We start from the raw sequence: 25695 nt of genomic DNA, 5'->3' as shown, positions 1-25695 counted from the left end.
CCCTGATCACAGAACACAAACTCAGTCTATGCAACGTGTGCCCTTCAGTGTAACTCTTGCAAAGCTAGACTTCACTGATCACTCAATTCAGTTTTTTCTATATATGAAGTAATTTTTTCCATTTGTGAACAGATTTTAAAAACAAAAGATAAAGAAAGAAAAGGAAATAAAAATCATGAGTGCCCCAAAAACACCACCAAAAAAATAATTCTAAACAAACTCAAACACCAAAAGCCATGGGTGTGGAGGGAAGGATGTACAACTCAAGTTTGTGACTGGACTTTTTACTAGACTACACAGATAGACTGAGTTGACTGGAGCTATAGCTTTCCACCTGCTGAGAGCCTGGTTTTTAGATTAAAGTTCCTTTTCAAATTAGGCTTTTGGATTCTGCTATGCTAAATCAGAGTAAAGTTTTGACATGAAATAGTAGGTCTCATCCAAATCCCTCCCCGTCTCACAGAGAAGTAACTCTGCAGTTTGGCATAGTAAAGAAGCTACTGGCAGCCTTGATTACAGAGGGCCAAGTCCTGGAAGAAGTGTATTTGGCAGGCTGTGTGTGGGATGCTTACACGTCTTCCTCTGCTTTGTAGGTGTCTTGCACCTCCTGGTTCAGTTCCTCCCTGGCAAATAGGAGCCCTTGTATGTCACAAAATTGAGGCACTAAACAGCATAAAATGCTGTTGAACCCCACCTGTTTCACAAGCAGTGCCCTCATCAGCCCCTAACTCACTGTGAGTGCTGGTGGCCCAGGACAGTGCTCAGAGGCATTGTGTGGCAGACGTGGTGTTTAGCACGCAGCAGTAGGTTTCGTCAGTGGTCAGAAACAGCCGCAGTTAATTCTGTGCATTGTCCACAATTCACTGTTCTTGGAACAGAGCCCTTTTTATTACAACATATTTCTGTTAGCTCATTCAAGAGAGAAGCAAATGTATTCCCAAGTGGAATTGTTGTGTAGCTTTATTGAATTAATTTGTGACATTGAGAACCCCTTCTATTATTCAGCTTTAAATGCCAGCATAATTTCAGACCTAAGGTGTGTCCCTTGATAGCTTATGTGTAAGAGGGAGAACTATTTACCCGTGACACCAAGCCCTGAATGTGTATTGTCTCCTTCAATGGGAAAGGTATTTGCTGTGAGTATAACAGTGAAGGACTTCTGTGCTGAGGGGGAGCCATGCATTGCTTCAGTGTGTGAGGTTTCTGCATCCCAGATGTTGGCTAGAAGAGGCCCATGTGTGGCACGGGCAGAGGAGAAAAACAATGTGCTTTTAGGAGTACAAAGGACTCATAAGGCTAGCTCCTTACCAGCCTTTGGAAACAGTTCAAGCTCATTGACTAGTGTAGGTGTGGTACAGCTGTATATTTTAGAAGTAGATTGTATCAGCCAGTCCTTTGGAACAGGACCACAAGTGGGCTAGAGAAAGTGGGGACATGGGATCTGGGTATTCCCTTTTAATTTGCAGGACTGTAGTGATAATAACTATATGTTACCTTGATTTTTGTACAGCTGAGTAAAGTCCTAACTCTGGGCCTTTATCTCAAGGATGTATGTAAGAATATGGATTCTTTGTGTGGGGCAAACTCCAAAGTAGCTGTGAAAGGTAGCAATCAGCACAGGCCAATGATGCCTGCAGGGTGTGTAGCTTGGCTGGGCATCCACATGGATTTCTGCATCTGACCCTGAATCAAGATGTCATTTCTCTTCCTCTCTGTAAAAGGAATATCTAACAATACTTTTGCTGTTGTATATAGCAATACCTTCAGTGTACTTTTTTGAGTTTTTTGACTTAGAATCTATAATAGTTTTGAGGAGCTTTTTGGATGTAGTCAGCTGCCACAAGATTTCTGGGCAATCCAGGAGAATTTGAGGATTATCATTGCCTATTTGTAGTACTCCTTCATGGCATAGCTGTGGTTTTGTGACCCGATGGAGCAGTACTGTAAGGTGGCAGTGGGATTTTTGTGACTGAGTGAGGTAGCAGTGTTGCCTTAATGTGAAACAGCTAAGAAACTCTGCAAAGCCTTTACCTTTTTTTTCTTAAATATCTCAACCAATTGAAGATAAGGAAAAGATTTGTTCTATGGAAAATGCACCTTTGGTGCAAGCAAAATATTTGCAAGCCAATTTAACAACTGCTTGTTTTCATCATTGACGTATAGCATGCTGCTCCCACCTCCTTCACACACACCCCATTTCTCAAAATATTTAAATTATCTGGTTCCAGTTTGGTTATTTCCCCATTTCTTGTACACTGGTGTCATAGAGAAATTTAGCACATCTTTGCAACCAGTGTCCTCTACTGTTTATTCAGGAAGTAGCAACACAAAAGTTAGGCAGGTTCATAAGCAGTGTGGTGAAGGTGTGCCCTTGATCCCAGGAGCTTCTTACCATCATAGAATCACAGAATGGTTTGGGTTGGAAGGGACCTTAAAGATCATCTAGTTCTAACTCCCCTACCATGAGCAGGGACACCTCTCACTAGACCAGGTTGCTCAAAGCCCCATCCAGCCTAGCCTTGAACACTTCCAGGGATGGGGCATCCACAACTTCTCTGGGCAACCTGTACCAGAACCTCACCACTCTCACAGTAAACAATTTCTTCCTAATATCTAAATCTGCTCTCTTTCAGTTTGAAGCCATTCTCCCTTGTCCTGTCACTACAGTTTGTGATGATGCAGTTTCCTCTTTCCCATCTTTGCTTTTCCTCCAAGGTGTATAATACTTGAACTAAATCCTTAAAAGGCTCTAGCTGTGCTTTTTTTCCTGCTGTTCCATTTTGCTCAAGTTCAGAATGGACTGTTTTGCCCTTCTCAAAGGGTTTAGGAAAGCAATAGGTTAGTGAGAGGATATGGAGAAGGAACAAAGCGTATCTATACCTTGATAGTGAGAAAATAATGTCCTTTGTTTTCAGTACTCTATGAGGAGAAACCAACATTTGCAATACCTATGTATTCATCTAGATTGCATGTTGAATAACAGTGTGTTATAGGGCCTCTTCCCTTATGCAAAGGGGAATGCTTCTGAAAGACAAATGGATCTTTTTCATACACTATTTTACAAGTGGGGAAAATATGGTAAAAAATGTATCTCACAGGAACATATTTCTTTAGGTGAGCAGGCAGTTACGCACTTTGGAAGCACCACTTAACATTAGAAGTGAATACATAAATTCAATAGTGTTAGGAACAGTGACACTAATGTAACTTGCTTCTCATCATCTCCTTTCATCTAAAAATCCCAAAGCACTCTTTGAGAAAAGCTTGTTGATAAAGTTTGCTAGTATTGGTGTTAACAGCCATTCTGCAGGCAAGTGAAAGCATAGCACAGGTTAGGGGTTGCTGCAGCTGTGCAGATTTCCATGCCTGCATCAGCAAGACTTGCCTTTTAGCTGGGTCATTTATCGTTGCTTATTGGGGCATTTGTCCAGTGTTTGTTGCTTGAAGAGATTAATCTTTTGGGATAGAGACTCTAATGTTCTTGCATAGAGAGTTCAGCTGTAGTGCTGCCTTTTCTCAGGCAGGTTGTTTTGTCAAACTCCCTGTGATATTTAGTGTGACTTCCCATGGACAATAATAACTGGGGTTGTTGCAGTAAGCAGTTAGTTTTCATTCTAAAATGTTAACTTCAGCCTTAAGTTAAACTAGTCTCATAGTTTCTAAAACTGAAAATGAGATCCAGGTTGTAGGTTGTTCCCTTTTCTTCTGAGGCATTCTTTATTCCTGCTCTGATCAATCATGATAGTTCTTGTATTTCTGTATTTTCTTTTCTAAGTTAAATACAGGTGTTAACTAATCTTACCAGCATTCCTGTGAGGCAAATAATGTAATCAGATATAAAAATTAATTAGTGTTTCCCAATGCCAGGCAATGAGTCATTGTGTGTAGCTGAGACTGGACTGTGGGTGTTCTGTTGTCCAGCACTGTGCTCCTCTCACTCAGCCAGGCATCCATCCCACACTGAAGGGAGTAGCTAGACAAGCACAGCTTCAGTAAAGGCAGTTGTAAATGATGAGTTAGTCAACACAAGAGATTTTCCCAAGGATATTGTAATACAGCTGTGGAGGCTCCTCCAGTTGAGGCTGTGGTGAATCCTGTTTGCATAGAAACAGGTCAACAGGGACGTTGAAGTGGGCAACTGCACCAACCCTTGCTGTGACTGGGTTACAGTCATGCTTTGATTTAGCCCCATGGATTTCTTTCCTCATCTTTATTAGGCTTTCCCATCAAAGTTTGCAAAATAAAAGGTGTGAGGAAGGAAAAATATGTTTTGGGGTGAGCCCTTTTCAGCAGGGCTTTGTTAGTAATAATTTTTACAACATTCACAGTGAAAAGTTGCCCATATGTTATTTATAGCTAAAACTATGCTTTTTTTACTATAAGCATGTGTGAAAATTCACCCATGCACTTGGTTTTCAGTTCCAGTGCCCTTTGGTCAGCTTTTTGTGTCTGTCCACTATTGTTTTACAGTGGGCCAAGCACCTAAGCCTTGCACTGCAAACAAAAGGCATTTAAAGGAAGCTAATCTTGCACTGATCTTTGTTCAATGCCAAACACTTCAGGCTTGCATTGTGGCTTTCTCTGAACCGGTAGAGTATGAAAATCTAATCTGAATTGTGAAAAAATTGTGGTGCGCAGCTTCTCTCTGTTTAAAAAAAAAAAAGTAAACATCATTGAGGGGAAAGTCTGAGCTGAGTTGAACTGTGCAAGATTTTAGTGTGTTGATTTCCATGGCTTACCTGTATTATTTCTATTGCATCATGTGCTGTGTTAGCCATGGACTACCACACCTATTAAGTAAAGAACATCACTGTATTTAACAGTTCCCAAGGCTGTCTGTATCTTGAAGTGCTATATAAATATAGCCTTCCTTAAGCCACTGGCCTCTTGAATATATATTGAATCTCTTCAAGTGCCCTGGACAGTGGCATTAAAAACAGGACAAACAAAACCTCTTGAAATGTTCTTGGTGCTGGTTTAAGCAAAAGCAGTTCATTCCTTCACACAAAGATCAGGTTAAGTAATTCTTCAGTGCTTTGTCATTCTCACAGTGGGCAAGTTTTTCTCAAAGGATGACATTTCGGGTATTTTCCTTGAAATAACTGAAAGGAAGCTAAGGTAATCCTGACCTAGACGTGGGAATGACTTACCAGTCATGGGTAAATGTAGATGTTTTTAACTCACCTTTCAAATGGGGAACTGGAGTCCTCCTAAGGCAGTGCCACCATCTGAGGTAGTCCCCTCCTGTCCTCCCCTGTTCTCTGTCCCCTGACACTCAGAGCCCCATTCATCCCTGGTCTATCAGGACTGGGCCTTGATGAAGAAAGCCCATCCTGTTAGTCTCACACTTACCTATCAGTAATGAAACTTCAGCCTGAAAGTGGGTGAAAATGCACCTCAGCATTCTGCAAGGAAGGGTGGGAGCAAGATGCCTCTGTAGTAAGCATAACAGTGGAGCCTCAAAACCTTTGTTTTTCACTGTTGGTAGTTTCCATGGAGCTATGAAAACAAAATCAAAGAAAAAAGCCAGGCCAAGCCACTGCTGCCAGCCGTTGGCATAGAACAGTATATATAAAGTGAGGAATCAGAGCATTGCTCTATATATGGTTATGGAAATCTGAGAGCTCAGTGCTTGACACAGCAGCCTGCTTTCTTTTTCTGTGCAAGATCAGCAGAGTCCTCCCAAGGTCTCATTGGGAAGGTGGTATCAGCCCTTGTCATTGGCTCTGTGTGTATCAGGGGTACAATGTGTGCTGTGTACTGACAGGCTGGGACTCTGAGCAACTGGACAGGGCATTCTCAGGCCCATTCAGTGCAAAAAGTGTCAGCCACAGGACAACTGGAGTCATTTGAATTGACTCCACCAATCTGGTGTTCTGGTTCTTGGTGTATAAATGGATATGCCGTATCAGAAGACCTTTCCATGTAGTACAGCATCCCTGTCTCTTAACATAGTGAATATTGCAACAGCAGGATCATTTTGGGCTTTGTCTAGCAACAAGGATGCCAAATGGCGTTTCCCATGGTTACTAAGGCACTTGGGAAAATTGTCCCTGTTGGACGTGTTCTGGACATGACTTCTGGTGTCTGTTCAGGTGAAAGCCAGTGCCAAGGCTCTTGCAAAGAGGAGTGTGATGACACTGCCTTGCTGAGCAAAGCAACCTGAGAAGTAGCTGCCTACACTAGGTCTGCTGGTCTGGATTTCAAAGTAAGCCTTTAGACACACACTGTAAATTTGACTTACCCCATCCAGCAGAAGGCACTTGGGAAAAACTGACATTCCAAAATAAAAACGTTACAGGTTTTAATCTCTTTAGTTTGTAACATTAGTTTTTAAGGAGTACAGTGGGCTTTACAAATATCTCTGAATGGATGATCCCAAGCTCTTTAAAATGTCTCAGTAAACTCTCTGTCCATGCAGTGTTGCATGACTTAGATTGTCCCTGCACTGGTTGGCAGAGGGAAGCATTTTCTCTGAGGCAGAATTTAACAACCAGCTACATACCAAGTGCACTGAGTCAGTGTCAAGTAAATTCATATGTCCTGAATCACCCCTGAGCTCTTCAGAGACACTTCACTACAATACATGTGCCTCTTCAAACATGAAAGTTAATTTCTCTTAATTACTCAGTGCCTGTGTCAACTTTAATTCAAGATTTTGTTTTATTCATTCCACCTGAGGCCATGTCTTTCCTGCAAGAGAAATCCTAACTTTTGCCTGAGCCACTTATCTCAAGGGAACATCTCCTAAGAACAAGGTGACTTTCCTGGAGAGGCTGCTCCCTGAGACTTAGACCTGTTCCCTCTTCCTTTACCAGTTGCATCAAGATGTAAACTGCAAGTACTTATGCTTCTGGTTACAATATTCCCCTTATGGTTTTAGGTTGTAATTGCAAAAGAATTGTACAAGTGCTGCTTGTACCAAGGCACAGACTTCATTTATTTAAATGTTTCCTCTGTTTTTCTGCTGATCTTATAGCTGTACCACATTTTTATGCAAGCCCATCTTTTTATTTGTTTTATTAGGAAATCTGTCAACTGTAGAAAAGAACATTAAGTGAAATATTTAAATTCTACTTGAGATCAAAGGGGTTACTAATTATGTTACTTCTTCAGAATTGTCAGAAGAAAAATAGGAATGTCTGTTAAAAACACTGAGAACTTTTTAGTTGACCTTTTTAATCTTTTCCAATTTGTAGCTCCCTAAGAATTTTGCAGTGAACTACTGCTAATTGAATTCTATGCACAACAAACTTGTGATTTGCCTCACTCCTTTAGATGCAACATGCAGATCAACCTGATAACTACAGGTGTAGTGTGTTCCAGCAATAAGTAAATAAACTGGATTTATGAAAAACAGCTGAGGCCCTGATGATTGGTTCAAAATGAGTTTTTTCAGGTGCAAACAGAGGCCTTTCTGTCTGCATCATGAAGTGACTCGCTGTGTCTGGCCTGTGTCAGTGGAGCACTACACTGATCACAAAGCCACTGATAAATGCATTATGTTTCAGCTCTATGTGCTTTGTTTTTTCCTTGCTGTTACATTTGCTGAGGGAGCATGATCTAACCTAAAAGCATGTAAAAATTAAACTGAAGTGGGCAAATGTGTACATCATGTCTATCAACTGAAGTTAGATTATTTCTACTAAAACTTTACACTTTTTTTTTCTCCCTTCTCCAGGTTTTTGCTGAGCCTTCCATCAGTCTGTTCAGTCTGGAATGCTGCAAGGGCAGAGAGCTGCACTTCAGTGAACCCATCAATTCTGTTTTGAATGAGAACCTTCATTTTTGCACTAAGTCTGTGTGGGTGAGAAGTGGATTGTAAGTATGGAAGAAATATTTCTGTCAGTTTTGAACTACAAGAGTTAATATTAACCATGCATTTTCTCATTATTATTGCCTAGGCTGTTTTGCATTGGTTTGCATCTTTTATTTTGAGACAATATAAAATTCTAAAGTGCAGTTGAATGCTAAACCCACTTTTTGTATCAGGACCCAAAATGAACAAAAAATCTGGGCAGAGGGTGTATTTGCCCTGTCCTATACAGTAATGAACCTGTTGTTCAAGCCAGGAACCAAAAGTGAATAAGTTTTGATTGCTGACTTACAAAGAAAGGTAGCATAAACTAGGAGTGCCATTATTAACTGGCTGTGAAATACCAGCTGTGAACTGCAGTGATTTAAACCACAGCAGTGGTTCAGTGGAACTTGATGTGCTGACCAGCTGCCAAAGAGGCAGCAGCTTCTGAGAGAAGCTCAGGGTGTATCTGACAGCTGGAACAGTAATTTGCTTCTGTTATTAGTTTAATCCTCTTCCATGAGTGTGAATACACACCCAAGTTTTCTGTGAAAACCATTTTGCATCTGCAGAAGTGACCTTCTAACCTTTTCCACGTCTCCCCCTTCACCTTTTGGAGAAACTCCCAAGTATTCTGTCTTGGCCAGGTTTTCAGCCTCCACAGCAGCAGCAAATAACTTGCAGAGTCTCATCCTGTGACTGAGATGGCTGGAAACTGCTGTTCTTCTAATGTGACACACATTTCCTATGCTTATGGTTAACCTCTCTCTGCCTTTTTCACATGGACAAGAATGTAATTTTCTTGAGAGAATAATGAATATAAGCTTCCCCACAGAGCTTTGCCAATTCACTATAAATTCTAGTCCCTAACATCTGTGCCACTTCATCCTGAAACCTTGCTGAAAATACAGAGTAAGAAATCATCTGCTTGCTGTTGTCTTGAGGAGGTGCCCCAGGTGAGAGTGACAAGCAGCTGCTATTTGGCTGACAACTGCATACACACACTCCTTGTGATCTGTGCTACTTTGGAGGAGGAAAGGCCTTCTTTGGGAGGAACACCTGCCTTATTTCTGATGGGAGTGTGTGAATCTTCATACCTCTGTGGAGGTGTTAGTCTAAAGTTCATCCTGTTGGGAAACATCACTTTATGAGCTTTCTCTGCCCTCTCATCAGGGATGTGGAACTGGAAATTAAATCACTTTGCCCATGCAGTTGGCTGTAAAGGAAGGGTGATGGCTTTGGGACCACATAGCAAGAAAGCACAGGAGAATGAGTGCAACAGTCTAGTCCCTCCTCCACCTCTCTGCTCATTATTGCATATCCAAGCCAGGTTAGCTGCTTCCCTCTCTCTAGGAAGGGAAGGGTCAGGGCAGAATGGCTGGGCTTTCTCTTGTCATGCTCCCTAGGAAACAGACCTCTGCAGCCTGTCCCCATCCGACACAGCAGATAGGTGGCCTAATGGTGGAGCATGGCAGGTGATCATGGGAAGTCTGTGGGATGTCTTAGAGTGTTTGTTTGCCTTACCTGAATCAGAGTTCAGGAAGGCAGATTTAGTGGGGTTTTTTGGCTCCTTGCCCCAAAACCTGCTGTCAGCTTTAGGCAAATCGCAAAGATTTATGTAAATATTCCAATGGCATCTTGCTGCCAGCTTAGGTACATGGATCCTTCCTGAGCCAGCTGACCACACCAGTGAGTAATGGCACAAGCATGGACTGTGGCTTGGCAAAGGAGGATGGATGCTGAGGTACTCCCAGGTGTGGGAGAAGTGGCACAGCCTGCATGAGAGCAGAGATGAGTTCTGTGTTGCCAAATCCCAGAAGCCTCACCTGGCTTCAGATGGTGATTATGATAAGTCTTTCCCCACTCTGTTGCCTATAAATGTCTGCTTTGCAACTGCATTCCAAATGAGACTGTTCCATGCTCCAAGAACAATGCTAACAGTGAATTCTCAGTGACTTGGCAGAAAACATCACAAGAAAAAAGTCAGGAATGTGTTCGAAGTGTAAGGAACACACGGGTGGTCAGGCTGCTCTGAATACCTGTTAGTCAGGAGGTGTGGGACTTTATTTGAAGAAACAGGGGTACAGCCTCATTCCAAGGCAGTTCACAGTTGGCACACTTTAGCATCCATGGAGTCCTGAGCAAGGCTGGCTGTCACTTTCTCCAAATAATGTGCAATGGGGGAAAGCAAATTACAGGTGCTGTGAGCACTGTGGATGTTTTCTTGCTGACTTTAGAGTGCAGCCATCCCTCATGTTCTTGGCAGCTGACCTGTTAAACAGGTAACCTGGGAAACCAGTATTTGCTTTGTGTTCAGAGAAGTTAATGAGTCAAGCATTTAGGATTCACTGTCCTCACAACAATGTCCTATTGATATAAACAGAAGGGATCTGTGATCCTGAGGCTGCCTTTGTGAGCAGCATTTACTGAGCAGATGCCCAGATAACGAGGGGTCTGTATGTGCTGGAGCTTTAACTGTGTTAAAGGATTCAGCCATGTCCATAGCTCAGATATATTCACTACAGGCAAGTCTGTTACAGGAGTGTATAGGTTTGGGAGGAAATACTTTGTGTTTTCAGACAAGTGGAATAGCTGTAAAAAGTTTTAACTGTAACAAAACATCGGACAAGATCCTCTCATAATTAATACGTACAACCAGCAGAGCTGCAAATAGTGCAGTCTGGTGTGTGGCTTCCTCGTTTCCTAATGCATGCCTGCTGAAACCAGCATTATTCCCATCTGGGTTCATGCAGAGGTTCTCTTATTTCTGGGGAAAAAAATAAGGGGGGATGGGGAGTGGAGTTTACAAGTTTCAGACAGAAAACAGGTCTTAATGTCCACAGAAAGCAGTTAAGCCACTGACATGGATGGCATTTTGCAGCACAGGAACAGAGGTCTGACATTAGCACCACTATGTAGAAGTTTGGGGGCTTTCAAGAGTGCAACCCTGACCTGTGGTTTAGTCTGGCTATGGTTAACATGTGGTTAACATGTTCTGTTTTCTGTATCCAGGTGGATTGCATACGAGGGATGTAATTTTTTAGGAAAGCAGATTCTGCTGGAGCCCGGTGAGATTTCAAACTGGAATGAACACAGTGGCTGGAAACTAATTGGCTCCCTTCGTCCCATGAAGCAGGTACTGTGAGACTGTATGAGGACAAGAGGTTGTTTTTTAGGACAGGGATTACTGCACAAGTATCAGCTCTACCACTAAGTACAACGGTGTGTGTTGTACTCCTTAAATCAGGCCAAATGATGACAGCCAGAAGGACCTACTGGAAGATTACTGCAGCAGAAAATTCCTCTTGTGGCAGTTACTGAGATCTATGTTAGGCTCCTAAAGGGCAATAATTCCTAGTTTCTTGGAGCCAAGTTTTGTTTTTCTGAATTGCTCATTAGCATGTTCTGTAGATGCTCTATTTTTACATTTTTCACCATATAACAATAATGAGAAAATCAATTCCACATTGGCTTGTTTCATAATTAACATAAATGGAAGCAAGAGCAAATTTTATTGTGTTGTAGCCTGGATTTCCAAAAGAGGCAAAGTTCATACAGTCCCATTAGGTTTTCCCTCTCCACCTCACCCCAAGTAATGCCCATTCCAATCTTATTCGAAGACTGAAATCTCAAAACCACAAAGTTCTTAGGAACTTTGCAAAAGGTAGATGGAGAAGCAAGACTGAAATAAATGTCCCTCATTCAAGGAAATGCAGGTACAATTGTGCTTCTTTGCCCTTCCAAGGCACATCAGGTCATCAGACACACATAAGCCGCCCTTCCAAGGCACATCAGGTCATCAGTGACACACATAAGGTCTAGATCAGTCAAAAGACATGTTGTGTGCCCAGTCACACAAAATGAGACACAGACTTTGCTCAGTGACTTCATAATACGATCCTTTCCTTGTAAAGAATAACTATATACTATACTAATACATGTTTATGGATGCTTGGTGGGAGAGAGGCTTTATTGTCTATACCTGAGGGTTTGCTTTAGCATGAAAAAAAAAAAAAAGGAGATTCAAAGCTCCCAGAATAAAAACTACACTTGAGCTGGGTTGCCAGCAGAGCTGCCCTTTGTAACTCCCTGTTCTTTATTTGTGCCGAAATCAGGGAATAACAGAGCAAAAGCTCAAATGCTGTAGTAACCCTACAAAATCCTCTTATTTTATGAGTAAACAGGGATAGCAAGCCTGTTTTCCATGTATGTTCAAGAGCAATGGTGTATCTCTCTGCCATATATTCCAGTTAATGGGTGTTGAATTGCTGGATACATAACTCAGTAAGCATTGTGTCCCAAGACTACTTGTGGAGTGCAGCCCATTTACTGGCTTTGGAATGAGTGAAATGTGCTGAACTAGGCATATTTGCATATCACAGGAATTAGTTCTGTAGCCATAAATACAATTTTGTAAAAAACCTACATGCCATTGCTGCTTAGAGCTGCCTGTCTGCACATGAAAACCACTCACTACTGCTTCACATGCACATTTGTTTCCAGCAAAAAAATTACTGAACATCCTTGTCTGAAACTGGAAATCGAACATACTGTTTATGATGGAAGGTGGAGGGGGAGGCACTCTCACATCAACTTTCTTAATCCCTGTGTTATAACTGTTCCTTCACACCATTTCAGCCAGCAGTGTACCTCAGAGTGAAGAACCGAGCCCAGGGGAAGTACCTGACAGTGGCTGGAAGCCTGGCAGATGTAAGGGCGACGTCAGTGTGCGCGTCCCCATACAACAGCAAGAACACCCAGGTCTGGCACTACTCTCGTGGGCTCTTCAAGTCCAAGGTGAGTTTACAGATGCTGGAAGTGGGTGGTTTCTATCCCTGATCTCCTTTCACCTTTGCATTTGCTTTTATTCTAGGCTAGCACTAACACCTGGATAGGTTTTGGTCTCTCTTGTGCATCTTAAACCAAAACTCTTACAACCTACATCCTTCAACAATATATTTCTATATTGTTTTGTCTGCTTGGGCAAGTTTGAGCTACTTTTCGCATCTGTCTAATGGGACTGATATTCCTGGAAATAGAAAACAGTGGAAACCTAGTTTTGTCTAAAGTCACAAGCTTAAATTTATTACCTCTAAAGAGTTAAGAATTTATCTGAAAAATAATATGCAAAATAAGTAAGTGATTTTTCTATTAATGCTGCCCTTGATAGTCTGTTACTAGTACAAAAAGCTGATGATTTAACATAAAAACCTGAAGTTACAAAGAGCACCACCAAGCAGTTGGTCAATTGCTGAATAATCTGTTCCCAGCTTGCTTACCAGGCTTCTCACCAGCTACGGCACAATTGCTGCCATATGCTCCGTGCCTGAAACTAGTCAGGCACAAAACTGAGACTTTGTGCCTGGATCTCACTTCTCTTCTTGTTCCTTAGGCTAACAATGCCTGTCTGGATGTCATTGGTGGCAGAGATGTTCCTGGGGCCAAAGTTGCACTCTGGGCAGAACATGGGAAGGACAGGCAAAAGTGGAGACTCAATGAGGATGGAACCATCAGTTCATACCTGAGTGAACAACTGGTGCTTGATATTAAAGGTATTTTAAACAAACAAACAAACCCTAAACCTCACATGTTTTAAGTGCATTTTTTTACTAAGGTTAATTGCTATATTCCAGCTTTTCTTTATGCTTAAGGTTAGAAACTGAATCTTGGCTTTCTTGTTAAGTTTACATCCAGTTGCTTGACAGTAGGACAAGGAACAACAGGGCAGGGAAGAACTTTACTCTTTTGATTCCATTGGTTTATTTTGACCAGATCAGCTACTGTACTTTAGGGACTTAAGTAGTGCTAATGGCAAGAAATGCAAGTTACAGAAGACAAACTGGTGAAAGAAAAGCAACCACAGAATAGGTGTCTCAAAAAGAGAAAGGAAACTGAAAAAAGACTGATTAAATTTGTCATTGCTCAGGTTCTAGTGCTTTTAATTATCCATTATAGTAGAACTGCCTCAGTGGAAAATGCCTGTTCCTCACACACAGTTTCTTCCAGCCTACTGCTGCCACTGGGGTTTTATCCCTCAGGAGACAGGGGACAGTGACAGCAGTGGCTGGTTCCAAGGCTAAGGGCTCTGTGGTGTTCTCTTCTCAGAGGAAAGGTCTAAGTAAATTGACAGTCTAACACCCAGTGCAGGGCTCACAGATCAGTACACCCCAGGTGAATCAGCAGTACACCTCATGGGTGAAGCCATCGGCCTTTCCTGTGCATGTCCTGCTGGCTGTGTGACCTCTGCAGCTCAGGCTTAGTGAGCAGAAAGTCTCAGCCCTGTGACACTGAACTCATGGAGCATCACTGGCCTCCAGAGCTAAGGCATTTAACCACCATCACTAATTCATAAAGAGTTACTACAAGCCATTAAATCCAAGTGGGGATGCTGGTGGCAGCTCTTACAGTACCAGAGGGCTGTGCTGCCTAGGTCACTGCAAAACAGAATGTTGAGAGCTGGGGAGGTGAGATAAAACTTGATAGCTCTTTAGAACACAGATTTCTTGTGGTAGGTTGTTATTTATGGTATAATGACCATTTAAAGGAGACAGACATACAGAGAAGGGCAGACACCAGCCCCCTACCTCATGGAATTTCTATTTTTCGCTATTTTTCCTATTTAGTCACACTTATTAAAGATTATGCATAGATTTTTATGAGCATGTAGTTTAAAATTTTTTCCCTTGTGACTTCTGTTTTTAAGGAGGAAATTATTATGACAAGAATCACATCATTATGAATCAGCCAATAGAAGACAAACCTTCACAAAAATGGGATATTGAAATATTGTGAGTAAAACCCACCCCGCAGGTAGGCCTTGTGTGGGCTGTTAACATCTAGAGGGGGAAGAACAGAACCCAACTACTGAAGTCACACACCACTGGAACCTTAAGCAGCAACTCCTGTTTTCCTTCATGCTGAGCACCAGCTCCTAAGAGAACTGAATTTTGCACAAATCTGGAAGATGGGAGGGCGATGGAATGTCCCTCTGCAGGGAAGGTGATTCCTTAGAGGCTGCTCCTATGAAAGTTACTATTACTCTTCATCTTAAGGATGAAAGGTAAATACAAAAGACTAGACATAGGTTTTGCAGGACAGGAACTGCAAAAGGTAACATAGGAAGGGCTCTTCAGAAATGTTGTCTTCACCTTCCCCTCACACTGATGGAAGCTCACTGAGGAATGATTGCACTGATGAGCTTGAAAGCAGTTGGGACTTTTATTTCCCAAGTGAAACTGTTTAGACTCCAAGCGATCTTGACAGCCATATTATGTCTCTTGCTAAAATGCAGTTCATTTTGTTTTGAGAAAGCCTGACCTTCACCCCCAAAATAATAGTGGTCAGCCTTGTCTTCACTCATTTTAACAGTACCCAGTTTTCAGATTCAGGAACTGTTTTTGCTGACCCACGGCCTGTTTGCTGCCCACGAAATCAGGAGTTATCACTAAAGATCACCTTTAACATGGAGCCATATGTACATGTATCACAACAGGGATAAATGGTCCTGGGTCAGGTACCACTTCTACAAGGGCTCAGCTGCATTGAAAGCAGCAATGATTTTAACTGTAGCTGTATTTAGTTTAGATGTAAATAGCTTAATTTAATAAAATGTCATTTGGTCTGGAAACCATGTCTTCCTGCAGAAAAAAATTCACCCTAGCATGGATTTTCAAAGGTGCTAGCAGCCTGCATTCCAGTGCTTGCTAAATGTTAACAGAACAGCCTAACTGCATGTTAATGTTACTGTGGCTCATCAACAATATGCACATGTTGGCCCAAAGGATGAGGGCTTGGACTAACAGTCCAGCCCTTGTGCAGGTGCTTTCCTCGATTTCCACGCTATGCAACCAGCCTAGTAGTTATCACTTGAGACAGGCAGTCATAGACCTTAGTGGACTGCAGTTGTTACAGGCTTTGAAAAGCATCTTCCTGGCTCAACACTGATGGAACCGCAGACAGTTGTGGGGCTGTGAACACCTGACATGGAAGAGAAGTCCCTTAGATCACTGGTTTCAGCATCACTTAAGTAATCTACTTCATGGAAAATGTCTCTTTTTTTCCCATATTTGTATATTCAGAGTATGTATTTCTAGGACTATTTAAAGAGTTCAGGTTAGATAAAGACAGATATTTAGTTTCCAAAAGCTGTAACTATTCCAGTTGTTCACTCAAACAGGATCGTCGCCAAACAAATAGAGACATAACCCTAAGTTTGCCATAGAAATAAAATATATAGATGTCTATTTTTGTATGAAATGGAGTTCTATATAGTATTATTTAAAAAAAACCCTATCTACTTGCACTTAGTATTTGACATTCTAAAATTATCATAGATCTGCTGTTTGAATAACAGATCCTCAAATGTATGTATATATTTTTCCAATGAAAGCACTTGTTTAGCTTGTTTCCATGTACTTCAGTACATCAACTGTTCTGCACGTGACTTGCTTTCCATATCAAATTTTTAAAGCCTGTGTAAAAAGTTGTAGTTTTTTTAAATGAAGAATGACTAAATCATATTTGGTGTCTCAGTGTTACATAACAAAGTCAAGCAGGCTTTTGTACTTAAGAGACCTTGAATGTAAAATGCTGAAGCATGTATATTTTAACTGTATAAAACTTTTTAGGAGGAACATTTTGTTTGTTGGCTTCTTTTTAAACAAACTAAACACAACAGTAGTTTTTAGCAGATGTCGAGCACATTCCTGTAAAATATTTCTTTGCGAATGGACAAAAAAAGGGATAAGTATATTGAATATGTGGCTGTGCATTACATGAATTTGCAAATTAAAAATCAGTGAAGTACTGAAATAACTGCACTACTCCCATCAAAACCCACTCAAGGGAGCATGGAAGATACACATTCCAGGTACAGGTTTTTGGATTAGTTTCACATTAAATTGCTACTGGAGAGGTAAAGGTTAAATATTATTGTTTGTTTATTCCAGTGATGGGAGTTTCTGAGAGGAAAGGGGTTTTCTTGGGCAAAGTCATACCCCTTTGGGAACACCACACAGACATTTTACAGAGATTTTGTTCTGTCAAGGCAAACAAACAGAAGTAATAGGTTTTCTTGCTGAACTTTACAAATGAAAAGACAAGTTACTGTTTTATGCCTAAGGTCCTGGAGCCTGTGCCATGTATACCTTTAGATGTCCCTTCTGCATCAAGGCATCTATCCAGAGGGAAGGGAATACTACAGCACTGGTGTTACTAGGAGTGACTTCGTCCATCCACAGACTGGACAATGAGCAGCTCACCTGTTTTCCCCATGCCAGGTTTCCCAAAACTGAGGAAAGAAAAGTAGTATTGGGCACCAGAAAGTACCAAAGTGAATATATTGCAATGCTTTGTCAGACAGCACTACAGACCAGAGGCTGGATGGATGAAAAAGTAATTTAATTAGCCTAGCTCTCAAGAGATGGTTAACAGCCAGAAATACTCCTTAGAGGAGCAGCTAATTCACAAAAGCATCAAAGAACTTCAATTAGACATTCAGACCATAGCGACAAGGCGAGGTTTTCTTTCTCTTCATCTGAGGTAAGGTTAAGGTCTTTAACGTTAACAGTGCTGCTACTCCAGATCTGCTTCAGAGCATCCAAGTATGACAAAGGGAACCGCAGCCCGTGAGTCTGCTGGGGAAAAAGAAATGGGGGGGGGGAAATCTTTCAGCAAAGTGCAGTGTCCTTATTGCACAACAGTGTGTGAGGCTGTGGGTATGGAGCAGCAGGTCTGTGCTCCGTTGCCACATCACACTGAGAGCATCCTCCACAAGGTAATTTTATCCTGCTGCCTTTCTTAGCAGAAAAAGCTGAATTCTCACATGGTCTAGCACCCTTTACAGGGTAGGCAGGTTTATGGCATGTCTTCCTCCCACAGTTTTCGCATAGAAGAATGAAATAACTTTAAATTTACACTCTTGCCTAACCCTACACATTATTTTTGGAAGGCCATAGAAGTTTATTTCTAGCTGCCACAGGCAGTCTTTGGCCTTAGTCTGGCAAGCACCGAGGGCCTCCATTACTGGGGCTGGAGTCGTTAAGAGCAGGAAGGTGTATGCTGGGATTTGCATGTATTGTCCAGGTGCCAGTGTATAACCTCAGCTGTACAGGACCAGTGAGATTTACCTTAAAAGGCAAATAACTACCAGGCAAAAAGCCTTGCTGTGATTACTGAGACAAGGACAGGCTGTGTTCTGTTTTCCCTCTAGGGTATATATGTGCAGACCTGAATTCAAGTGTTTCAGATCACAGACCTAAGCTAGAGCAACTCATTTTCATGAAGTGGAACAAAAGGTTCCCAAGCTTACTGCTTCAGCAGTATTTATGACTTGAGCAAAAGCACATTGTATGTGCAAATAGGAATGGAGACAAACCATCTGCAGCTCTACTAACAATATAAAAAGTTCCCTCCTTACCTTTCACTCTTCCCAGTGTTGACCCACCCCACCCTAAAAGGGACATCCCTTGCAGTGTGTTCCAGTGGGTACAGAGGTTTACAGGCAGAAAAACGAGGTGCAGTGATCCCTGTGGAACATGTACTAGCATATCCAGGAGCCTCAATAAAGGATGTGCTGAAGGACACACAACTAAGAGACGCTTCTAACTGCTCCAGTAGCTTAGCTAAGTAGGACATGAGGCATGCGCAAGACATCCTGTTAACATCTCAAACATTTAATTAAGCATGAGATTACATTACTTAGGTCTACTATTAACTGCCTCTGTGTTGCAGCATCAGCTCATCTGGGTACTTGAAGGGCAGGCAGAAATGCTTTGGGTGCTGAGGAACACAGCAGAACCCAAGCCCTGATACCACTTCGGGCAAGCTCATCTAATGCAGCAAAATCCACTTTGGCAATGTAACTTTTAGGGGGGAGTGTGTGTGCAAGAACAAACCTGTGATGTGCCATTCTCACTAGCTGTATCATCCTCTGTCCCCATCATGTGAGTGTCTCTCCTGTTCTTTAAAGAATGATACACATAAACCATCTCCCTGCGAATTTCATCCTAAAAGACACCAGGAAGAAAACAGTTACATATGATCCACACCCTGAAATTCACCTCACTCCAGTGCCAATGCTAGCTCCTTAATTAGGGATCCACTGTTACAGCGATGAAAGCAAGTCACCTTTCTGAGTGATCCACAGCCATCTACCACAGCAAAAGGGGACTCTCCGAAACACCTTTGAAAATTTACTTACAACTTAAAATCTTGTCTTAAAACTGCCCCTATTAGAGTCACAGGACTGATGCTGTATAAAAAAAGTCTTAATGAACAGGTGTGCATCAATAAATTTCCAGTCTTCTACTGCTCTAGTAAAAAAATCACATCTGTTATCATTCCATGGTTATGACACAAGTCTTGCATGTGTGCTGCCATTGGGGGTTGATCTGTATCACATCAGAAGGTGGCAAAAAAAAACCTGGGAAAAAAGGTTTATAAACACAGTCTCACAGCGATGTGGACACAAACAAAATGGAAGAGAAAGTCATGGTATGTATTTCTCAGAGGGAAACATTCAACTTGTGAAAAAACAAATTTTACAAGATAATCTATCCTGTGTATCCCACCCCCTTTTATTTAAATTAAGATAACAAAAAGCACTTCTACAATTTCATACTAATAAACCTTCATAGACAAAGAAGTAGTGTAAACACAGCATAATTCAAGATGCTAATATCTATGTTGTGGAACAGCTTATTAGTGCTACTGGCACCTGCTTAAGTACAACGGTAACTCGGAAACAAAGACTAAATACAACCACAGTCAGCAGCAGCTGCAACCAAGAGAATTCATTCTCTTGAGGAAACCTATTTTGATAACTTACTCACATTCTAAAATAGAAAGAATAAAAATAACCTATTGTCAAGAATTACAGAGGCCATTTAGCTGCTGTAATTATCTACCCCACCTAACTTCAGGCAAACACCATGCACCTACCACACAGAATCACAGGCTGAGTTTACCTCTGAAGCCCTCCTGCAGAAGACTGGAATGTGCCATATTTCTAATCAACAACAACCCCACAATCTCCTAACAAACCCTAATGGGATGCAGGATGCAATTAAGTATAACTGCATGACACTTTTAGAGCAGTACAACAGAGCAACAACACATTCCACACACTCCCCACCCCACCCCAAGCATACAGGGGTGGCTTCATTATACTTACATTGTTTTCTTGATCAGGTTCCACAGTAACAATTGCATGATCTCTAAACTGCAGTCTGATTTTGCTATCTATTTTTGGCAATCTCCCACCTAAGAAAAATAAATTCTCCATTAGAAAGGAAGAAAACCAGTACAAATTGAGCCCCCTCTATGCACTACCCACTACTCTTGTGGCTAGATTTTTTGTAAACCTAAGTTTCCACACCCACAGGTTCCCAAACTTGCGGTGAAGGGAGGAAGGAGAGAGGTATTATTTTAATTCTCTCACCTTTCCAGTCTACAACTACCTGCAGTAGCAACCTGGAGCATAAGGAACAAATTCTACCAGTTAAGCATTCTCAGTACACAGTAGTTTATTAAACCTGCCAATTCCAGTCTAGGATAATCTTTCAGTCTGAGAGACACATGTCATTTCTTCCACTAGACACAGGGAACTAACTAATGGAGGTATGTGAACACACACATGGAGCCTAGCACCACATGAAACTGATGCTAGACTGTAGTCTTTGCCTACCATAAAATACCAAGGTCATAAGAGGCAGAGTTAGCAATAGCTCCACCATCACATCAGCCAGTTTCAGTAACTTCATAATCTACCTGGAGTCAAAGGATCAGAGTCACATCCCAAGCAAGGTGGCAACCGGTTCATAATGAAATCCTTCTTCATGTCAGATGACTTCAGCTCTCTGGTGTTCTCCAGACGGTCTGCAAGCCTTCTCAAGAGGCTACTCAGCATTTTTGTTGAGTCAGCTATATTCACCTGCTAAATAATCACACACGAATTCAAGCTAAACAGAATAGGCCTAAAGCAGTGCAGTAATGCGGCGAAAATCTGGACACTCCTCTTCTATCTTTGCAAGATTAATGTTTAGTCCCAAAACAACCACCTTTGTTTCCTTCACATATTCCCCATGAGCTGTTCACACGTCAAAGCTGAAGCTCACTTTCCCTTGCTCTGGGACTACCTGCAGTTCTAAAGGACTTGCACTTGCAAGTGCAGTTGAAGAGACACTTGTTGCTCCTGCATGCCGACAAGGTGATCAACAGCACAACAGGACTACCATAAAGAGTCCAACAACAATTTGGAGCTTTGCTAACTTTTAAAGATTCAAAGCTTGGCCTGACAGGAACTACACCTATCTGACAGATCCAAAGCAAATACCATTACTTTTGGAAGGAAACAAGCCATACAAGGACACCGATACAAAAGAAAAGCAATGTAATGAATTAGACAATGCTTCAGACAGAGCAAACCTCAGAAGAGTCATCCTGAAGACTTCAAAAGAAGCAGCTGGGCTGCTAGACAAGGTAGGGCCATTGCACTGAGCTTTCAGAGCAGATCAGCAAGATATATTCTTGCCTCAGTGCTGAAGTTTCACCTGGAGGCACTATTATCCCCTTAGTCCCACCTACTTACCATAAGCAGTCGCCTTGGTATGCTTGTCCGAAGCACCACGTCATCTTTTGCTGTATCAAACACAAGGCCAGGAATTGCATCTAGCAAGAAATCTCCCCAAGAGCTGAAGGACAGGAAGGAAAAAAAATTACTGAAAAAGCTGCACTGAAATAAAACAGACCACTGGTGTCAAGGGCTGGAAATGTGCTCCAATTCCAAATCTGTTTTGTGTCTTTGGCCCTTCTGTGGACTGGCCTTAGGCTCATGCTGCCACAGAGAAACTGCACTGACTCCACACAAACCTGCAGGTCTTCAGCAACCCCATTGTAAAAAATTGAAATCTTGTCTTCCCAGCACTGCTTGGACCAATAAATCTGTAAGGATCCAGCCAGACAAACCCTGTTCTGCACACTGGTCTGTAAAACCTCACACCAGCCCAGCCTCCATCAACAAGCCACCACTTCTACTGTCACTCTTCTGTCACTAAGCTAGGGGTGAGGGAAGTGCCAGGTCAACAAAAATGCAGGAGCAGAGAGGAGGAACAGGTCACCTCTTTGCATGCCACTCACTGGTGATTACCCTGAATCTACCATCAAACTAGCCAAAGTGACTCAGTACTAATATTGCCTCCTCAAAACAAAGGAACTCAAACACCCTTTGCAACAGCAGAAAATGCTTACAGAAAAAAAGCTTTTCTGGATTGATTTTTTTTTTACCTGCTGAATAAAAGAACAGGAGTGCAAATTAAACTCATCTGAACACAACTTCTACAAAGCAGCTTCCTCTTAATCCTCTCTCCAAGTTGGAGGACATAAAGGTTACCAGCAGTACTGGCATCCTGTGCTTCCAGAATGGTGCAGGTTGGTGGTTAAGAGATTCATCTCACAATTATCTAGAATATACCCAAACTTGTTCTGCCATGTTTGTGGCTAACAGAAATCCTTCCCAATTCCTAACTCAGGCCAGTGACTCCCAACCCAGAACCTGAGAGGCTGATGAGGTGGCAGCAGCATTTCCCTGTGTGATAATAATGTTTCAGTGACCAGGCACATGTCAAAGGAAATCTGACTTGCATACTCAGAAGAGATGTGGGTGACTATCAAATATGGGAGAAAACATGATGAAAAGAGTAACTCATGACTCTCTGGTGACATACTTTTTTAAAACATAAGAGTGAGTTTGCAGTTGTAACATTATCTTCCATATTGAAGTCTACAGCTGGTAAATAATAAAACAAGCAATTAAAAAGCAATCAAGCTTGCTGCATGAAACCCTGGTAAACAGGCTGCCTCAAAAAACAGTCTCACTCCCCTCCCTACCCCAAGCCCCAAACCTTCAACTACTGCTACCTCAACACTAGCTTAGATTTCATTACTAACAGCAGGACACATATCCAATAGTGGGGTACCTACATATATTCCATGTTACCACATCTCTGGGGGAAGGTGCCATGCCCTATCCCTGTAATACTCACAGGATAACAAACCACACAGAAAAGACCTAAGCAGAGCTCATTACAAGGTGGAATTTTTTTAAGAAACAGGACACCACTTCTCTGAAACATCAGCTTTGGGTCTGTACTATTCACACACATCATCTGGCAGAGGAAAGCCACAGAAAAACAAAAAATAGTTACTTGTTTTGGTAGGTACTGATGGTCACATGTGTTGAATAGGAGATCCCAAGAGGAGTGTCAGCTTGATGAATAGTCCCTCTTGGGAAGTACAGTAAGTCACCTGGCTGCAAGAACATGAAAGAATTGATACATTTAGGGCACCTGCTCAAACCTTACTGTAGTCAAAATAGAGAAAATACTCTCTGGGCAGGCAGACTAACAACATCTGTGTTTTAAAATCACAAAATTGAGCAATTGTACACTTCATTAACATAAAGCACTCTAGGTCAGAAGTCTGACACTTTAAACTTTCCAACCCACTGTCAGTATTTGCTATACACCTGTCAGAAAACAGGAAGCTTTTAACATTACAGAACATGCACATTCCTACTGAGCTGCATGAAGAGGACAAAGAAGCAGCTGAGATAAACCTGCTGGCAATACAGTGGGTAATGTGAATTTGGTCAGATCATACCAAAAGAAAAGGCTAGTATTCCACAAGGCAGTAATCTATTGCAATGCTGTTGTCTGAAATTTTCAGTTAAAACACTTCAAAAACAAGTACAACCTTCCTCCTCCCTATCTTTCTTCTCACCTATGTAAATTAAAATTCCACAGTGTAAAAAATTAGATTAGGAAAGTCACAACAAGAAAGAAATGCAAAGCACATGAAATTGCCTCCAAGAAGGAATAATCAGTTTACTTATGGCTTGTCCTATAAACACCTATATAGCTGGACAGCACAAAGAAAAAAATTCATAAAGCAACAATGATGAAATCTGATTCCATTTTAATTTTACTGGTCCTTAACTTTGGTCACATCAGCTACTTCTAAGAGCCTACTGAAGCAGCAGAGACATATTTCAAGTGAACTGGTTTTTCATTGAATTGGAAGGTGGGTTTAGATCATGAGGCTTCACAAGACTTGGCAAGATCAAGTCTCTCCAGCCATTTCTAAGCAGCTGTAAAGCATCCTAGATCAGCTATGTACAATTTACTTGTCTGAAGCCTCTCTGTGCCATTACCAGACTGCCTTACCAATGTGGGGACTACACTAACCAAAAGCATTCTGAATTCTCTTCATTTGGTATGTTTCACACCCTGAGCAAGAACACAAACTGGAAGGAGGGTCACATGGGAGAAGAGTAAGAGCCCTGGAAAGGGAGAATACCACCAATACAGGCTCTAGCTGATCCAAGACTGCCCAAGGATGGCAGACTGCACACAGAAATGAAATTTTTTTAAAAAAAGGGAGAAAGGAAATATTTTAGAAAGATGCTTAGGGAGGAAACAAAGAGTCATCTCACAGCATCCCTGTCAGAGACAGCTCCAGACAGACAACCAAAATTTCACACCAGCCACCCAGAAGAAATAGGTAACAGGAAGCAAAGAACATCAAACAGAAGAAAAACTAATTAAAACCTTAGATAATTTTTAAGCCCATAATTATTCCCTAAAACTCAAAAGACACTGAAGTCAGCCCAAAATGTTCCAGAAATGAAAAAGGGAACTGTAATTTACTAGACTTTGTATCACCCAATATATCATGACAACTGAATATTACTACCTGTCAACCTACACAGCTAGTGAGGTCATATCCAGTGTGTCATCCTATTCCTAAACTACCTACACCCAAAGAGAGGTCTGGACACTGGAGACCATGCAGAGAGAGGCCCTATGACAGGCCACAAGGTGATAAACTCCTGAGGCTTCCAACACAGAGCAGCAGCATCAGCTGGATAAGTGCTTTGAAAGCACAAGCATGTAAAACAGAACAGGACAAGGACCAGATTCCCAGCTGACACAGGAGCTGCATTCAGTAATCTTCATGGATTGCTTCTTTTATTCCAAATAACAGAAACCAGCCAAATGCTTGATTTACAGATTTGGAAAAAGGAAAAGCAATTAATAGAGCAAGTTTATATGGGGCTTAGTTCATCCTTTTGTTTATCAGCCAAGCATAAATATTTAAATCTAATTCACCAGAACAGTGACAATGTTCAGTACAGCAGTAAGTCTAAGTGCATAGAAGGATTAGCCTGATTGATTATAGGCAGCATGTAAAACCATAAAAATGTTTCATAACCACACATAAACCCAATGGCTTTTCTGCACACAACTCCATAAACATGATCGATCCAGTAGTCAGGGTGCCCACCCTGGAGAAGATTGGTAAATTTGCAGAAATAACTGGTTTCTTGGTCCATTATTTAAATACTGAAATCAAAGGATACCTTTGAAACAGGATAGGTTAGACAACCATCACCCATTTCTCATGCTCAGTGTTTTGTGTGCCAACCCTGCCCTCAGTTCCACAGCCACGATCATTCGCAACACTGTCTTCAAGGAATGGACCATTTTAAACATGACTACTTTTCTAGCAACCATAGCCCAAGGCCACCCAAAGAAATTCAATCATAATACCTTTAATATGAATTCATGTGTGGGATTCCCAATCCTATCTTCTGATTCAACATTATATTCCCGAGCCAAGTGCACCGTTGGCTTATAGAGTCGCCAGTGTTTCTCACCTTCCAGCTGAAGGATAAACACCTGTAAAAGACCATAAATCCAAATGCATAAGGAAGTCTTGCATCCCCTCACACAACCAACTGGTCAAGTATTTTTAGTTGTCTTTTGATTTGCCAAATCTGTGGAACCAAGCCAGAAATCAGGGATAGAAAGCAAACAGTAGCGACACATCTTGCTTTTCTA

At 41.6% G+C, this 25695-nt stretch overlaps 2 protein-coding genes across 4 annotated transcripts in view; one reads left to right on the top strand and one right to left on the bottom strand.

Annotated features, from left to right (window-relative positions):
- CRYBG3 (beta-gamma crystallin domain containing 3) overlaps positions 1-14632 on the top strand; it is a 47637-nt gene extending 33005 nt beyond the window's left edge. Inside the window, exons 16-20 of the mRNA XM_009079724.1 lie at positions 7682-7821; positions 10811-10934; positions 12437-12595; positions 13191-13350; positions 14502-14632. Coding sequence (XP_009077972.1) covers positions 7682-7821; positions 10811-10934; positions 12437-12595; positions 13191-13350; positions 14502-14590 — 672 coding nt within the window. The 3' untranslated portion in view covers positions 14591-14632. The remainder of the gene's footprint in view (positions 1-7681; positions 7822-10810; positions 10935-12436; positions 12596-13190; positions 13351-14501) is intronic.
- A 2548-nt stretch (positions 14633-17180) lies between these two features.
- MINA (MYC induced nuclear antigen) overlaps positions 17181-25695 on the bottom strand; it is an 11409-nt gene continuing 2894 nt past the window's right edge. Inside the window, exons 3-10 of one of the 3 annotated variants that reach the window (XM_009079723.1) lie at positions 25405-25533; positions 23002-23105; positions 21383-21489; positions 20982-20990; positions 20567-20719; positions 19971-20059; positions 18718-18804; positions 17272-17433 (exon numbers count right to left, since the gene is read on the bottom strand). In XM_009079723.1, the coding sequence (XP_009077971.1) occupies positions 17272-17433; positions 18718-18804; positions 19971-20059; positions 20567-20719; positions 20982-20990; positions 21383-21489; positions 23002-23105; positions 25405-25533 (840 nt within the window). Of the gene's footprint in view, positions 17434-18693; positions 18805-19970; positions 20060-20566; positions 20733-20981; positions 20991-21382; positions 21490-23001; positions 23106-25404; positions 25534-25695 lie in introns of all 3 variants that reach the window. The other 2 variants (XM_009079721.1, XM_009079722.1) reach the window with 2 other exon arrangements.

The sequence above is a fragment of the Acanthisitta chloris genome, unplaced genomic scaffold (assembly GCF_000695815.1).
Source record: "Acanthisitta chloris isolate BGI_N310 unplaced genomic scaffold, ASM69581v1 scaffold9108, whole genome shotgun sequence".
NCBI classification, from domain to species: Eukaryota; Metazoa; Chordata; class Aves; order Passeriformes; family Acanthisittidae; genus Acanthisitta; species Acanthisitta chloris.
This window is presented reverse-complemented; position numbering and strand designations above follow the sequence as displayed.